Here is a 16117-nt window from a genome sequence, read left to right as displayed (position 1 = left end):
TTCTTCAGCTGTCAGACTGAAACACGTCATCTTAAAACACGGGAAAAAATAATAATTGGGAAGCAAAACAAAGCAAACAAACAAACAAAAATTAAAAAAATAAAATATAAACAATAGATTACAACTAATACCCAAAAGAGAACATTCATACTGGCCAATTTTCTTTTTAGGGGACATCAAAAAATGCAGAAGAAACAGTGAAGCGCATGCTATGATATATTCCTGTCTTTATCCATTTGTTTTGTCTGGCTTCTGTGTTATAACACATTGTAGGAGTTGAAAAAAAATATACAACTCTTATAAAAGTAACGTTTACCCAACAGAAAAATATTGTTCTTGTTCTGGTTCACCTACTTCCATTTTTCTGTTGTAGTTCTGGCCAAGAACACTCTCCGGGAGTTCTTTGATCGCCTGCTCTGAAGGAGAAGGAGAAGTAGACTGCAGGGAAGCAATTATTTCATCAATAGACCTTGCAACCACTTTCACAGGCGATGCTGGTGTGGAAGTAGGCTCTTCAGGTTTGCTCTGCTGGAAGTTCTTCTCGTATATTTTTGAAGTGTCTGGTCTGGTCACATCTTTAGCCTCTTCCAACTGTTCCTGAGCGGACCTCACACTTGGCTGCTTGCTTCTTTTTCGCAACATTCTGCCTGATTCACTGTCTAGATCGTGCTGATTTGCTTTTGAAACCTCCGCACTTCTCTTCTTACAGTCTGCCTTGGTTAATTTTTCCTTTTTTGAAATATTTTTATTTGAATTAGAGTCTGTAAAACTAACTTCATGACTACCTTTAATCACAGTTTCTATTTCTTCAGTTCTACCGCTTCTTAAATTCTCTGGGTTCATCTTCCGTATATGCACTCTACCCTGTACTTTACTAACAGCTTTTGTCTTTTGTAATGAGCTGGGGGAGTTATTAATTAACGGTCCTGCATGAAAATTAGATCTGCAATAACTCTGCTTTCGAGGTGGTGCTGGGTGCTTAACCATAGTTATTTTTTTAGTGGTACCTGCTAACGATGCTATTACTGGCAGCTTTACAGTTGTACTTTCATGGCTACAGCTGCCATTTTCTCTGCTGCCTTTTTCAGAGCTACTCCTCTGATTTTTATCAGCACTATTCTCTTCCATAGACTTAATTCTTTGAGCCATCATGCTAAAATTGGAAGTTTTTTTCATGTCTTTTACTTCAGAAAATACCCTTATGAACTTTCTGTGAGCCTCAGAAGAACCAATGAATTAATTAGGAATATTTTTATTTGTACTCCTGCTAAGCTTATGTGGACTCTTTGACCTCAGAAGAGGGGCACTGTTCTTAACTGATACGATTCATCTGGTGTTAGATCTTCCAGTAAGTCCCACCGAGATCCCCTGCACGCAGCCTCACACTCCTTAGTGATATTCAGCCCCTCTGGACAACTCAGTCCGAAAGCGCTTGTGTCCTCCGGGAATTTTCTCCTGCTGTCAGTAGCCTGTAAGATAAAATACAAACAGGGCTTTGTGTTACGAATACAGCACCCAATCCTGCAAAATGAGTTCATTTGGGTAAGGACCCCAAGGATTTCAACAAGACTGGGCAGAGGGTGTATGATAAAGCACCAGGAATGGCCACCAGCGCTTTGGCTACACAAGCCACCCAGGCATTTCTATCCTGGGGAGCCATACCCTGTAATTCAGACGAATCCTTCCAGCAGAGGGGCAATAAGAAAGGGTAACTGGAAGCCCTTACGGTGGGGATGCCCCCTGCAGACACGAGGACCGCGGGCCCTTCCACGCACCTCTCCCTGAGCCCGCCCAAGGCCCGACCCTGCGGCGGGAAGCGGCCGCGGCCGCCGCTCCCCCGGGCCGGGAGGGGCAGGGACGCGCTCCGTCACCTAGCAACGGGGCCGCTCCCGCCGCCGCAGCGCCCCCGGCAGGCGCGGAGGCCGCGGGAAGCGGGCGGCAAATGGCGGCGCCGCGCGGGGCTCCCCCGGGGCTGAGGCCCGGCTGGCCGCGGGGGACGCGCAGGGGGAGATGAGGGTCGGGGAAACGCTCGGGCTTTGAGATGTGTGTTGCTAAAGACCAGCGTCTGGAGGGAGGTCGTTTGCGCCGCGATGGCCTCATTTCTGTGCATGGGAAACGTGGTTCTGCTGGTGGTCACTGCCTTCCCAAGGCTTTGCCCTGAAATCTGGAAATATAAAGTGGCATTGATGGGATTTTGTGCATCGGGCAGTGCAGCCACTTCTTTGCAATTACATCTATTATTTTTCCTAATTGTCAAACCTGAAGGCAGAGATTGGAGTTGAAAGCCAAACTCAGGTAACTTTGCCTCATCATCGTCATCAATAAAGTTTCTGTCATTGTGCTGTAATTTAAAGTGCTCAGGATTGCTCACAACACCACAGACTTCATCTCAGGCTCCATAAACTGACCAGATTTGCAGTGTTGACATGAGCAAAAGTCTGAAGTTTGTTTTGTGAGTGAAATTCTGCATCTTTCAGTTTTACTAGCCCATCCTTCAAAGAACAGACATATTAGCTATGCCTGGTGAAAGAGCTGTGAAGTGGATGTGGACCAAGAAAATGTGCAACCATTTCAGTGCCCAATAAATTTAGGGATGAATGCAGAACTGCCAAAGCCATCAAACTTTATGAAAGAAATAAAAATAAAAACATTATCCACTTATGTCTTTCATGGAGATTTAAATATTTTTTTTCTTTTTTCCTTTTTTTTTTCTGTTGCTACAAAGCTAACTGATTAAAGCTTTGTAACTCGTTTGAACCAGGAAGCCTATGTAGCTTTTTTTTCTCCCTCACATTTTTCTTTTTCCTTTCCAAAAAGATCTGTTTCAAACTCCTTAAACAGTAAGTAATGTCTAAACAATTACCTAGAACAACACCGATCAGTCCCAGAAGAGAAGGGGCAGCCTGGAATGTCAACATGTCACTATTCAGACAGCACATTGTTGTTTTCTCTGTTGTGTTTCAGTGACACTGAGGCTCTCCCTACTGTTGGTGACCACCACTATGAGAGAAAGTAAAAAATATGAGTTACAGTCCTGCCTCATTCTCTCTTCTTAGCCCTGGTTTTCATGTCAAGGTTTTAGAGAGATGGTTCTATCCACACAAAGTCAACTGCATCACTAAAGCTCAACCGAAATTAAGATCTATCTGTCTTGCCAGCTGAGCTTGGTTGAAAGCATTCAAAATAAGAATGGCTCTGGGGAGGATACCTGTATAGGGAACATGAAAATGTATATAAAAGTTAAAAAAAAAAAAAAAAAAGCTTAAGATGTTAAAAGATAGAAATCTGCAAGGAATGGATAAATGTAAACCAAGTTATAAAGGCACAAGCAGTGTTACCGCCAGCTTATAACTCTGCATGTGGAATGACAATCACAGCTAGGCCTACTGTGAGCAGATCAGCAACAACACAGACTGTTTGCTTTGAGACATTAATTGTGAGTTCATCAGCTCTAGGTATTTCCTCTTGCTTTCATTTCTAAGAGCATGGGGGTGTCTTCCATCTCTTTAAAGGGCTGACATTCTTCCACTGCTGTTTGCTAGGCTGGGATTTTCCTTCAGTGCAAGTCAAGCAAAATGATTGCTGAAAGGACTCCACGAGGGAAAACATATGTTCATGAATATAAGACAGCTAGTAAGACTGACTGGATTATTGCTGAGAGAAACATTACAAATTTAGGAATGATAACACAAATAATATTCCATACCTCCTAACTCTGAGCTGAAGAGAAGGCATTCTACCGAAATTAACCAAATACCTTGAGCCAACTCTCAGAATTAGTGGAGAGATGCTGGAATTGACTGCTTCTGGGAGCAGGAAAGAGAGTCTGCAAAATAAACGACTGGATTAGCAGCCAAGCAAAAGAACAAGGATAAGATGGATGGAAAAGTCAAGAGCAGTGGTAGTAGTATTGAGCTGTATCTATGTAATACTAATAAGCATGTCAGTAGGATCAACTATTGCGCTGTCTGGGTGGTAGCAAATGATTACTGATTCATTTCTGAGGGAAAGAAGAAAAATGGCTGTAAAACATACAGCTGAAATGATAATCACAGAAGGTGAGTTTCACCTAAGTCAGTGTACGGTGGGAAAAAAAAAAAAAAAAAAGGCAGTGAATAGTTAGCAATCTTCCTTCTCCCCCTCAGAAACAGATTTAATTTGGGGGAAAGCAGAGGATTTTGCCAACAAGACTGACTCCGCTCTCAACCTCATGTCACACAATTTCTAAGTGTGACTGCAGCCACACAGCTGCACACTGTTTTTATCTCCCACTGTGCTGCTGCAAAGCCTTCTCCTTTGAGAGTGTCACTGTGTTCATCTCCCCTTGCACTTCAGAGATCCTTGCGTAAAAAGTCCCTAGTGTACAGGAATACAGGGAAAGCTTCTTGCTTTTCCTCAGGTACTAGCATGTGCTGATTTCTTAATCATCAGAGCGATGGTTGAAGCCTGGTGTATCTTTATTAACATGAAGTATTTAGTTAAATGGATTAACTCTTCTCTCTGTAGCTTGCAAAGTCCAAAATTTAATCAGTTGCTGAATCCTTATATCCAGAAAATGGATCCAGATTTGGAAAACCTTCTACATATTTAGTCCCTAGATACACATTGTTACTCTTCTTAATTAGGCCTCATGAGATCACTAAGCCTTCTAATATCACATAAATTGTATCATCTAGGTTATTAGTCTGTTATTTTTACAAGGAAGGTTTTGTTCTTTTTAAGAGGAAAAGTGGCTGTTAAAAGATTGTTCAGCTGATTGGAGAAAGTCTGAAAACACAGCTTCTTTCTGCCTAGACTGGCTGTGGTTCACACTGTGTAGAACGTCCCACCCTGGTGCACATCATTGACATGTCCCAAGTTCATGATGAATGAGATATAGATGCATGTAATCCTGCCCAGGGTTTGGAAGGGAAGTGGAGCATACAGTCAGGAGGAGTTGCAGTGCTCTCCAATAGATACCTTGATCCAAGCAATTACAAGCCAGGATATCAGGGTGCGTATGGAATACGTACACCCTGGCACGGGCTGTCCAGCAGTGCCGGAAGAGTCCCTGGAATGCTAAACAGCAATCATCTAAAGGAAAAGATAGTTAAGAGCATAGCTGCTTTGCTAGTTTGCCTGTGACTTGCAATGGGATCCTCACTAGACGTTTTACCCAGCTTTGGCATTGTTCCCCAGCTGGGCATGAAATCTTTTTCAATGGAAAAAGTCTAAAACCCCAATAGCCCCTCTGAAGGATACTGATCTTACAGATACAGATACTACAGCCAAAGTGCAAGTCCACTTGTACCTCAAAACCGCAGTAAAATTCCTCAAAACCATTCACCAATGCAACAGTTCTAGTTGGGCACACTTACACGAACAGTTTCGCCATGAGGTCTAAGTAACATTGTCCCATTTTAGAGACCAGGAGGTGGAACACAAATAGCCTGACTGACTTTCCTAAGGCCACAAGCAGAGTTGGTGGTGGATTCAGAACTGAATTCATGACTGTTGTTCCAATATTTAAATAGAAAATCCAAAGTAGGAATGCTCAGACTGCTGTTCGCTCTTTGAGGCATTGGCATGATTGTTTTAATATTTTTGGCACATATATATGTATATATACATAGAGAGAGAGAATAGCCACAAGTACTCATGGGAAAAAAAAGCAAATTAATTAATTATTATATTATAAGATAAAGAAAGTGAATGATGAATTATGACCCCTGAGCATGTAGGACACAAATTTTCCTGCCAGTTACCCTGTGATGATGGTAATCTGTAGCAGAAAAGCAAGGTAAAAAACTAGAGTGCACTAATCTCTTAAATCAGTCAAGATAATTACTGAAAAAAAAATCCAAGGATTTGATCCAACTCAAATGAAGCAAATACTATTTTTTCCCACAATAATCAACCTGTATTGAATCCACTGTGCAGCAATAGAAAGGTTTAGTACTGTAAATCATACATTCAATCACCTTGTGAGTGCTCTAAGCGTTGTCATTCTCCTAACCACTGTATCGTCTTTGATCCATAACAAATATGCTCACCCAGCCTCTGCTAATCTCCATTGTGATTGTAAGATATCCTTATTTGCCTGCACTATACCAGCAGAAATAGTTAAAATTTTCATTTTTTTCCCATGATTTTGAACTTTGCTTTATTTTGTGTGCCAAATTAAAACACGTTAAACAATGTCATTTATTTTAGAATTCAAAATAAAAGGAGATAAAGAATTGGAAGCAAGGTGGTACCCTTTCATTTTCAGATGTGTTTGTAATAAGAAAATGTGAATATGAATCCCAAATATATTTTTGGCATGATGTAACTGTAATAATTTTAGGTGTGTGCCATGTTATTACACAATCCAAGAGAAATTATGTGAGTTACCTCTACAAGCACATCACATACAGCCTTAATTATCAGCACAAGGTCAGAGACACTCCTGGCTTTGAAAAAAGCTATAAGCAATAAACGAAAAAATACAGTTAAACACCTGCCAAAGTCTTTGCTGGGCTCAGCCCTTTCCTTGCTTTCATTTTAAAATTCAGTCTCATTATCTCTGCTCTTCACTGTCTCACTTCGACAGGTTTCCCAAACAGCTATTTTAGTCCACTTTTCTATTCTCTTGGAACAACAGGTTAACTATGGATATATAGATATTTATACAGGTGTTTGTAGATCTCTTGGATTCACACCTGAAAACTCAATGTTGTGGGATATAGGAATCCCATTTACTCCTCAGGAAAATCTTTGTATCTGGGGAGTTTCTTCAGCAGAAAGGAAATGTCCTGCAAGGAGTGAAGAGAGGCATTTGCTGAGGCTGAAATTCCTGGAACGTCTAAGGGGAACATTAAAAAGAATTTGGGGATTTCTGGCAGAGGATGAGTGGTGAATGATGATAATTCTATGGAAAGAAAGGAATTTTTTATTCACCAGCTCAGAGGAGAACCACCTGCTACTGATATGAAATTGTTGGGATGGAAGAAAGGATCTGTGTCTTTCAGAGGAGCTGCTCAGGTGCTGGATTTCCTCCTGATAATCCCACCAGTCACCACCTAAATAGGAGTAAAATTGAAACTACAGGCACTTTAGACATGCTTAGGTAGTTACCTTGCTGGTTGTGGAGATAAATCAAATCAGCTTGCCTTGATTCTGCCTTGCCTGGCCAGCTAACAGTTGCACAGAGAAAGCCTGGTCCCGCATGAGGGCAGAAGGCACATGGTCTAGTAGGTGACCTTCCTGATGTCATTTCCTAAAATTTGCTCATCAGGAACACTTACCCATGCAATGTTTGGAGCAGTACAAGGAACCCAGGCCAATCACTGGGAGGAACAGCCACTCTCCACGATGCTGAAGAGCTGTTGCTGCTGAGGAGTTCAGGATATTGCTCCAGTTTTTGTGCATGAGTCATCAGGAGAGAGTCCTACGATGCTGCCGAATACAGCCTTTCCTCTGCCTTCCAGAAGAGACGAGTTGACTGTCCTATTTGATAGGTTTGCTTATGATTTTGATGATATCAGTTGATTCTCACTTTCTCACGTGTCAATGAGAGGCTGTCTTAATGCGAGCATATGTTATAGAGGGCCTCCAAACATCCCATTCTGCGGCAAATGGGTTGTAGACAATTGCTCAGCTCTCTATTTCTTGACCAGGACAGTGATATGTGTTTTATGTTAGTAAAAGAGACGTTCTCACTGAGAACTTGCTGAAGCTTTTAGAGGGGCAAGACTCATGGAGAGCAGAAACACTTTTTCTACAAAAATCTGCATACATTCAGAAGGACCACATATGTGGTTTAGGTAAGAGTTCATGGAGTGGTTGCCCTATCAAAATGTATGCATTTATCCCTGGGAATAACAGAATTTACCTCTCATCTGATACTTTCTTCCATGCCATATTACTACAGTTACTTTAAAACAAAGCAAAACAAACTTTAAAACAAAACAAAACTTTAAAACAGTGATTAATACTATCAGCATTGGCATACAGGATGAAACAAATGACAGAAGCATTTCCATTTGTGTTTCTGCAAAACACAACATAAATGATGTACCCAGTAATTGAAATAAACACCTATTTTGCAGTTATTATACCAAATGAGAAACATCATATGGATTTTAGAGTCATTGTTCCCTATTTTAATACATTTCCCCAATGACACACTGCAGTGTGGGCATCTTGCCAACCAGAGTTCTGCAGACAGCATACACACAGTTAGCCGTGTTCATATAGAGTAAAATAATTGTATATATTGCATGTATCTAGTTAAAAGCTATTTTATTCTCTAAAAATATTAAAAAAGATAAATTAAAATCAGAGGCTCCCTTACTGTCGGGGTATTAATTTATTAGTAGTTTTTCATTTCTATTATTTGTGTTTCCTTCTTCTTTATCTGATCTATTGGGGCGGGGTGGAAGGGAAGGCATTATTTCTTTTGAGGTCAAGAATATCGCTCAGTACCTGTATGCTAATTAATACATAGAAAATGAAATGAAAATGAAATAAACGAATAAAATAAAATAAAATAAAATAAAATAAAATAAAATAAAATAAAATAAAATAAAATAAAATAAACCCGTCAGTGCAGAGCCGCAGTGTTTCCAGAGCCTCACACGTGCAGCCGCGGGAGCGGCCTCGTCACGACGGGGCCTCCGCGCCCCTCCTGCCGGAGCAGGGCAAGGAAAGGGGCGGAAAAACCGCGCTCGGGAGGCAGGATGCCCCCTCCAGCCCTGCCGGGAGGATGGCGCGGCGGGCGGGTACGTTTGGGCCGCCCAGGCGCAATCTGAAAAAAAAAAAAAAAAAAAAAAGCCAGGAAAGGGGAAGGAGGAGGAGGAGTGGGGAGGCGGCGGGGAAGGAGCGTCCCCGTCCTGTCCGAGCTGTTGGGGTAGGGGGTGTCTTGGTCGTCACGGCCGGAGATAGCGAAGTTGACGCGGCAAAGTCTCCAGAGCAACTGCGGCCCCCACGAAGCGCCCGCCCTGCCCCGGCACGGGTCCCCGCGGGAGGGAAGGAACCGCGGCCCCATCGCCCCTCACCTGCGCGGGAACCCCGGCCGGGCCCGGCAGCGGCGCCGGGGGCTCCGTCCTGCCCGAGGGGACGCGCTGGAGTCCCCGCCGCTCCCGCGGGCTCGGCTGTGCCGGTGCGGGGCTGCCCTCGGCCCGCGCTGGAGCCGCTCCCGCCCCGTCCGCGGAGCCTCCGCTGCCGCCCGGTCCCGGCTGCCCAAAGCGGCCCCTCGCTGAGCGCTTTTACAGGGCGGGACAGTCTCCAGCACGGCGCGGTGGAGCCGGGAGCTGCGGGTCTTTAGACTGGGGGAAACGCAGCCCACCCCAGCCAGCACCATCCCCCCTGAATAAAGCGGTTCCAGAGCTTGATTACACGGGCACCACTCCATCGAGATTTGGAAAAAGGCTCCGCACCAGAGGGACCGGGGCTACCGTCCTGGGAAAGGCCTGAGCAGGGAGAGGCGCTTGGAGAGCTCCTGCCGGACCTCGCTCCTCTCCCCGCTAGGAGAGGCCTCTCCTCGCCCGTCCCCGCGATGCGGAAGATACCGACACACCGCGCTGGACGGGGGCGCCCGCGAATGGCCCTCGCTCTGTGCGGCCGCGGCGGCGCCGCGCACCCGCTTCCGCGCAGCGGGCCGGGCTCGCAGCGCGCGGGGCTGGGCAGGGGCTTCCCGCGGCGGCGGCTCCGCTCGGCCTTCCTCGTTTGTGCCACCAGGCGACGGGCTCCCCGGGCGCGGCGGCGGCGCCGGCGGCGGCGGCCGGACAACAGGAGGCGCTGCGAGGTTGCACAAGCCCCGCGCGCGCGGCCGGGCCGCGGCCGCCCCCTCCGCAGGTGCGGAGCGCTCTGCGCGGCTGCCGCGGGCGCTGCTCTCCCGGCCCCGCGCGCGGGGCTCCCCACGTGGCTCCGCTACCGGAGCGACGAGCGGCTTCCGAGCCCCGGTTTAGGGTCCCTTGCATTTCCCAGCGCCTTTTGCTCCTGTCTCCATTCGTGTGGCCATATGAAAAAGTGCCTTTCCAAGCCACCGCTTTTACCTCTTGTAATTTGTTATGTTCTCAGCGACGCAGTTTTATTCCTCGTTCCTGCCTGCCGATTTCGGAGTTTTGTTTCAAGGATTTAACTTAATACTGTTGCCAGAATTAAAGAGGATAAAGAAGAAAGAACAAAGAAAGAGATAACAGAAAGCGTATTTAGAGGACACCTTAAAACCTACTCCATGATAGTCTCTATCTCATCAATTTAGTGTTGAGTCTCTAAATAAGAAACATTCTTTTAATCGTGTTTGTGACGATGACGTTTCTGCAGATCATTCGAGGACAAATCAATGTGGACGCAACTGTGATTTTGGTGGCTGATAAACATATCAAACAGTAATTCAGACAAAGCTATGTATTTCATTTTGGGTGACAGGATTTGCAAGCGTTTTGTAAAAGAAACTCTATTTATTTTTCTAAACTTTTAGAGGCCCATCTCCCGGGAAGTTGTTTGGGATCGAGGAGGGGGGTTGTTTATTTGTTTTGTTTGGTGCGACATTTAAAAAAATGTTCCAAAAGCCGGATAGGGAAAAATAAAATAAAATAAAATAAAATAAAATAAAATAAAATAAAATAAAATAAAATAAAATAAAATAAAATAAAATAAAATAAAATAAACCACGGGGAAAGTCAAGAAGAGTCTGTGGTCGTGATATCATGTAGAAGAGCCGTCCAGGGCAGGAACAGGAAAGGGGGAAGTTAGAGGCGGCCTGCAAAGGCTGACAGAGCCCCTCCATCCACATCATGAAGTGCTTTGACCCGTGACTGTTTGTTTTTTTGCCGTTTTGCTTTTCCACCTCTCAGCCCGTTTAGATTCCCGCATTTCTTGCAAGAAGCTGGATTGTGACCCAGAAGTTACTAATGAAATATCCGCTACCTCTTGCTGCTGCTGCTCCTGCTAGTCTAGCTCTACAGGAGCCTTCTGGGCCAGAGGTTTTTACCGTAAAGATATAAAATGGTTCCAGTGACTCACCTGGTGTTTGCCAAGCGGAGCTTAATATCAGCGGATCCGCATTCAAGCCTCTGTCCGTATTTATTGGGTGGCTCTAACGTTACGTCTCAGCGCTGTGACTCACATGGTTTCTAAACGTAAAGCACCAGACAAGAATTATCATAATCATCATCATCATCACCGCCATCGCCATCATGCAGCCGGGCCGGCAGCCCGGTATGAAGGGCGAGATTTAGCCTGTGCGGGACTGTGGCAGCTGGACCCGAGCCCCCGAGCTGGCAGCCCGAGTGCTGTCCCTGGCCTGGAGGGCGCCGGGAGCAGAGGGGCCGCTCAGGGTCCTGGGGCCCCATAGGAACCTGGCACAGATAGTGGCTTTGAAGTGAGCCGGGGAAGAGGGGGGGGCGGAGGGGGAGGCATGTTGACTACAGGACTCGGGACTTTGGAGCACGTCCCAGCCATCAAGTTAAAGAAGCATCTACTGGACTTCAGTAAATAGAGCCCCTAATCTGAAGGCTTTAGGGCTGGATGGCCTTTCGCATTCTATTCAAACACAGGGGGCTGCCCTTCCCTTATCTGCCTCATTTCATTTCCACCGACCCTCCTAGCATTTGTCCCGGCCGCCTCAAAAGGGAGGGTTCCTCCCCCCCTGCCCGCCGCTCCCCCCGTCCCCTCTTCCACCTCCGTCTCTCCTTCTTTCCCCACAAGCTTAAACCAATTACACTGCTTGGCAAATAAAGTACCGCCCCGGGGGGGGCGCGGGCAGGGGGAGCTGCCTTGTTTGCAGGTGCATCTCCGGCTTTGTAGGTGCGAACGCCTTTGTGCGGCGGGCAAATGGGGAGAGGAGGAGGAGGAGGTGGGTACTTGTGCGACGTAAGATCCACATCAGCGCAACTCCACTCACATCCCGGCCGGCACTTCCTCACTTTCTCAACTGTCTCGCCCCACGCCGCTCCCTGCCTCCTTTTTTGGCGTATTGTACAGGAGGATTGGGCACCCCCTTCCCCCGCTTCCCGCCCCTCCTGGAGCCGCCTTCCCGGCAGGTTGGCCTCCCGGGCTCTTTTCCTGCTGCCCGCCGCTCGCTTGCAGGAGGGCTGGATGGTTACACCGGGCAGCTGGGCTCCATAATGTTAGGGACTGTGAAAATGGAAGGGCATGAAACCAGCGACTGGAACAGCTACTACGCCGACACCCAGGAGGTGAGTGGATCCCAGGTCTGGCTCCTCTGATGCCCCTCTGCAAGGGGGAGGGGGTCGAGGGAGGGCCAGGGGCCTGGTGGGGGGGCAGCGATGGGGGGAAGCAATTTGCCCTCCAGATCCTGCCAGTGCAAACGTGCCTCCCACACCCGCTCCGGCTACCCAGGCTTCCCCAAGGAAACCCGCTCGGTTCTTGAGGCGCCAGTATCCGCGCAGCCCTGGGGCTCTTCCAGGAGGCGAAACCTGCGCTCTCGGTGGGCACAAAAAGCGCCCGGACACTCCTGCTCGGGGCAGGGGAGTCGCGGCTCCTTCCCGGCGTGTGGCGAGGGCGCATGGCCGCAGCTCTGGGCGCCGTCGCGGGGCCTCACCTGTTAGAGCGGCGCGGAAAGAAAGGAAGGAAGAAAAACGAGGAAAAAAAAAAAAGGCCGTTGGCCCGTACTTGGCAAGCCGGGCGGCCGCGTGCGCTGCGGCGGCGGCCGGGGGGCGGCGCTGCGGCCAGCGGCCCCGGAGGGAGCCCCCGGAGGGAGCCCCGGGCCCGGCCGCCTCTCGCCGCCACCGCGGCACCCCCGGAGCCGGCGCCGGCCGCCGCGCGTATTTACACCGGAACGGAGAGAAACGGCCGCAACGGAGAGAACGGCGGCGCAGGAGGAGGGCCGAGCAGCGCGCTCAGCGGCGGCGCCGTCCGCGCAGCAAAGCGCGGGGTGCGCGGTGGGTCCGCGCTCCGCGGAGTCTCCCAGAGCGGCCACGTTGCCGGGGAGAAGCTGGCGCCGAGCGGCCCTGCCAGGAGCGCTGAGGACGAGGAAGGAGCCGCGTTGAGGAAGTGCTCGCGGGCGGGCGTGCAGGTGCGCACGGGCGCTGCACCAGCGCGCACGGACGCGGCCCGCGCCTCGTCTCGCTCCGCGGCGCTGCGCGGGCCCGGGGGCACCTACCAGCCTCCTGGCATCGCCTACAACACCGAAACATCGGCTGAGGGCAAAGAAGGGTCATCACCTTTCCATGTCCTTTCCACAGTCATTTATCCTCGCTATACTCAATGTCCGTGAACAAAAAGTTCATTTACTGTTCGGTAGTTTCCGTCTTTTTCCGTCCCGCACTATTTCATTTAAAACACTGCAGGGATGGTGTGTGTGGAACCCATCCTTGCTCTGAGATCTCAAATGATTATTATTAAAGTCTTTTTTCTAACTCCGTAGAATCTGTAGGAAATACTGCCAAATATTACAGTGCCTTTTTAACTGTGGCTAAACATGCTTTCCGTTTTGCCTTTGTTCGAGGTAAAATGGGAATACATCTGCGACATGTTTCCCCCCCGCTATTGAGTCTGCATTGGGAAGCATTCAGTCTCTCTGGTTCTGAATTTCGTAGCACTTCTGTTGGGAGAAAGGGTGCTACAATATATGCGCGTTAGGTGATAACAGCACATCAAGAGCAGGGAAAGTTTCGTCTTTTCCTACTTTCGTAAAGTTTTCTAACTTTAAATGAAAGATTGACTTGATAGAAAATGCGTAGAAGCGAGAAACTTTCGTCGGACAAAATGTGCGGCCGGGAGCTTTTTTTTTTTTGTGTGTGTGTGTGACAAGACACTATCATATCTTGGTGACAGAAAATACATTGAAATCCACAGTGGGGAGGAGAAATGTGTGATATTATCTCTGAGAAACTCCAGGCAGATGAATTTCGTCTTGGCGCGAAGAGAATATATCCACAATTTCCAATATTCCGATTAGTTTTGATAATATTTAGCTAGCAACATGAGACAGAAAATAAGCAAACCCGCCGGTAAGGAAACCTCCTTTTGGGCCGCCGAGCGCGTGGCCCGTCCGCAGGGACGCGGAGGTGCCCGGGGAGCGCTGCGAGGCTCCCAGTGATCCCGCCTCAGCCGCCGCTTAAATGGGAGCGGGGTCCGGGCCAAGCAACCTCTCACTGTGTCGATATTTTTAAATAGGTCTACATACAAATTAGCCTTTTCTTCCCACCAGCAGCCCTTCCGCGTGAATTTTGGGAAGCGCTTTCCCGGGTGCCGAAGAAGCCCAAGGTCTCCTTGGGGAGCGGCCGCCTGGCCAGGCCAGGCCGGGCGCTCTCCCTGCAGCGCGGCTCCCGGGAGGGCCAGATCCGGCCCGGAGCCCGGTCCTCCCTCCTCTCTCCTAATCTCCTCTCCTCCGTCTCGCTGTCCTAGGCTTATTCCTCGGTGCCCGTGAGCAACATGAACTCGGGGCTGGGCTCCATGAACACCATGAACACCTACATGAGCATGAACACCATGACGACGAGTGGCAACATGACCTCGGGCTCCTTCAACATGTCCTATGCGAACCCTGCGCTGGGCGCTGGGCTGAGCCCCGGCGCGGTGGCTGCGATGCCCACGGGCTCGGCGGGGCCAGTGCCTGGCATGGCAGGCGGCGTGGCCACCATGGGCTCGGCACTCAGCCCCGGTGCCATCAACGCCGTGCCGGCCCAAGCGGCCCCCATGAACGGGCTGGGCCCCTACGGCAGCATGAACCCCTGCATGAGCCCCATGGCCTACACGCAGTCCAACCTGGGCCGCGCACGGGACGCCAAGACCTTCAAGCGGAGCTACCCGCACGCCAAGCCGCCCTACTCCTACATATCCCTCATCACCATGGCCATCCAGCAGGCGCCCAGCAAAATGCTGACCCTGAGCGAGATTTACCAGTGGATCATGGACCTCTTCCCATACTATCGGCAGAATCAGCAGCGCTGGCAGAACAGCATCCGCCACTCACTCTCCTTCAACGACTGCTTCGTCAAGGTGGCCCGCTCACCTGACAAGCCGGGCAAGGGCTCCTACTGGACCCTGCACCCCGACTCCGGCAACATGTTTGAAAACGGCTGCTACCTCCGCCGGCAAAAGCGGTTCAAGTGCGAGAAGCCGGCGAGCAGCAAAACCCCTCAGGAGGGCAGGAAGGATCAGGCCGGGGCCTCCAGCTCCAGCTCTAATTCCCCCCTGCACAGAGGCCACAACAAACCAGCGCAGCTGGACACAGCCACCTCCCTCTCCAGCTCCAACCCGTCCACCAGCCCCCAGTCCATGGACCACAGTGGATCGAGCACGGAGCTAAAGACCTCGGCCTCGGCCGCCCCCTCCACCATCAGCTCCGTCCCCTCCTTGGCCTCCGTCCCGCACCCACCTCATTCCTTAGCCCACGAACCCCAGCTCCACCTCAAAGGGGACCCCCACTACTCCTTCAACCACCCCTTTTCCATCAACAACCTCATGTCCTCCTCGGAGCAGCAGCACAAGCTGGACTTCAAAGCCTACGAGCAAGCGCTGCAATATTCCTCCTACGGGGCGAGCCTGCCCGGCGGGCTGCCCCTGGGCAGCGCCTCCATGGCGGGCCGCGGCAGCATCGAGCCCTCGGCCCTGGAGCCCTCCTTCTACCAAGGTGTGTATTCCAGACCCGTGCTAAACACCTCGTAGCTCCCCCGAGGCGCTCCCCCGTTCCCTCTCGCCCTTTCTCGCCGCCTCCCCCGCTCTCTCCCCGACGAGCCGCGGTGTTTCCGCACGCTGCGTGCAAAGGACTGTTACTTTCTTGGCGTCTCGCAACGCGCTGTGTATCCTTAGTAGCCAGCACGGCCTCCTGCAAAGCGGCCCGCGCCTCTCTGTACATACCCCATCCCCTGTAGCCTTTGCAGGATGTATTGAGGAGAAGACAAAAATTGTTAAGCTTGTAAACCACTTGTTTGTGCTTTCCACCTCGCCCCGACCTCCCTCGCCCTCTCTGTGCTGTATAATCTCATGTAAGTTTACAGGTATGTGGCAATACTTTAACAATACGGAGATGAAGAAGTGAGTAGACATTTAAGGCTTTTTTAATTAAAAAGGCTTTGAAGGACAATACTGCTGTGAAGTAGCAAAACACTAAGAGAATCTCTAAGCAACAAGAGGACTATTTACTTTCTAGGATCATCCTTTTGATACTTGCAAAATAAACCTT

The 16117-nt window shown here is 49.3% G+C and overlaps 2 protein-coding genes across 2 annotated transcripts in view; one reads left to right on the top strand and one right to left on the bottom strand.

Annotated features, from left to right (window-relative positions):
* The window catches only part of TTC6 (tetratricopeptide repeat domain 6), a 55115-nt gene extending 53939 nt beyond the window's left edge, over positions 1–1176 (bottom strand). The window contains 1 exon segment of the mRNA XM_088529231.1: positions 355–1176. Coding sequence (XP_088385357.1) covers positions 355–1176 — 822 coding nt within the window.
* A 10720-nt stretch (positions 1177–11896) lies between these two features.
* Positions 11897–15719, top strand: FOXA1 (forkhead box A1). The gene is made up of 2 exons (XM_010212796.2): positions 11897–12164; positions 14338–15719. The coding sequence occupies exons 1-2, from the start codon at positions 12093–12095 to the stop codon at positions 15598–15600; spliced, it is 1335 nt and encodes a 444-aa protein (XP_010211098.2). The 5' UTR covers positions 11897–12092; the 3' UTR covers positions 15601–15719.
* The last annotated feature ends 398 nt before the right edge of the window (positions 15720–16117 follow it).

The sequence above is a fragment of the Tinamus guttatus genome, unplaced genomic scaffold, assembly GCF_059628265.1.
Source record: "Tinamus guttatus ecotype Peru unplaced genomic scaffold, ASM5962826v1 Tinamus_guttatus_pri_ptg000327l, whole genome shotgun sequence".
NCBI lineage: Eukaryota > Metazoa > Chordata > Aves > Tinamiformes > Tinamidae > Tinamus > Tinamus guttatus.
Note: the sequence above shows the minus strand (reverse complement) of the source record. Positions and strands in the feature narration are given on the sequence as shown.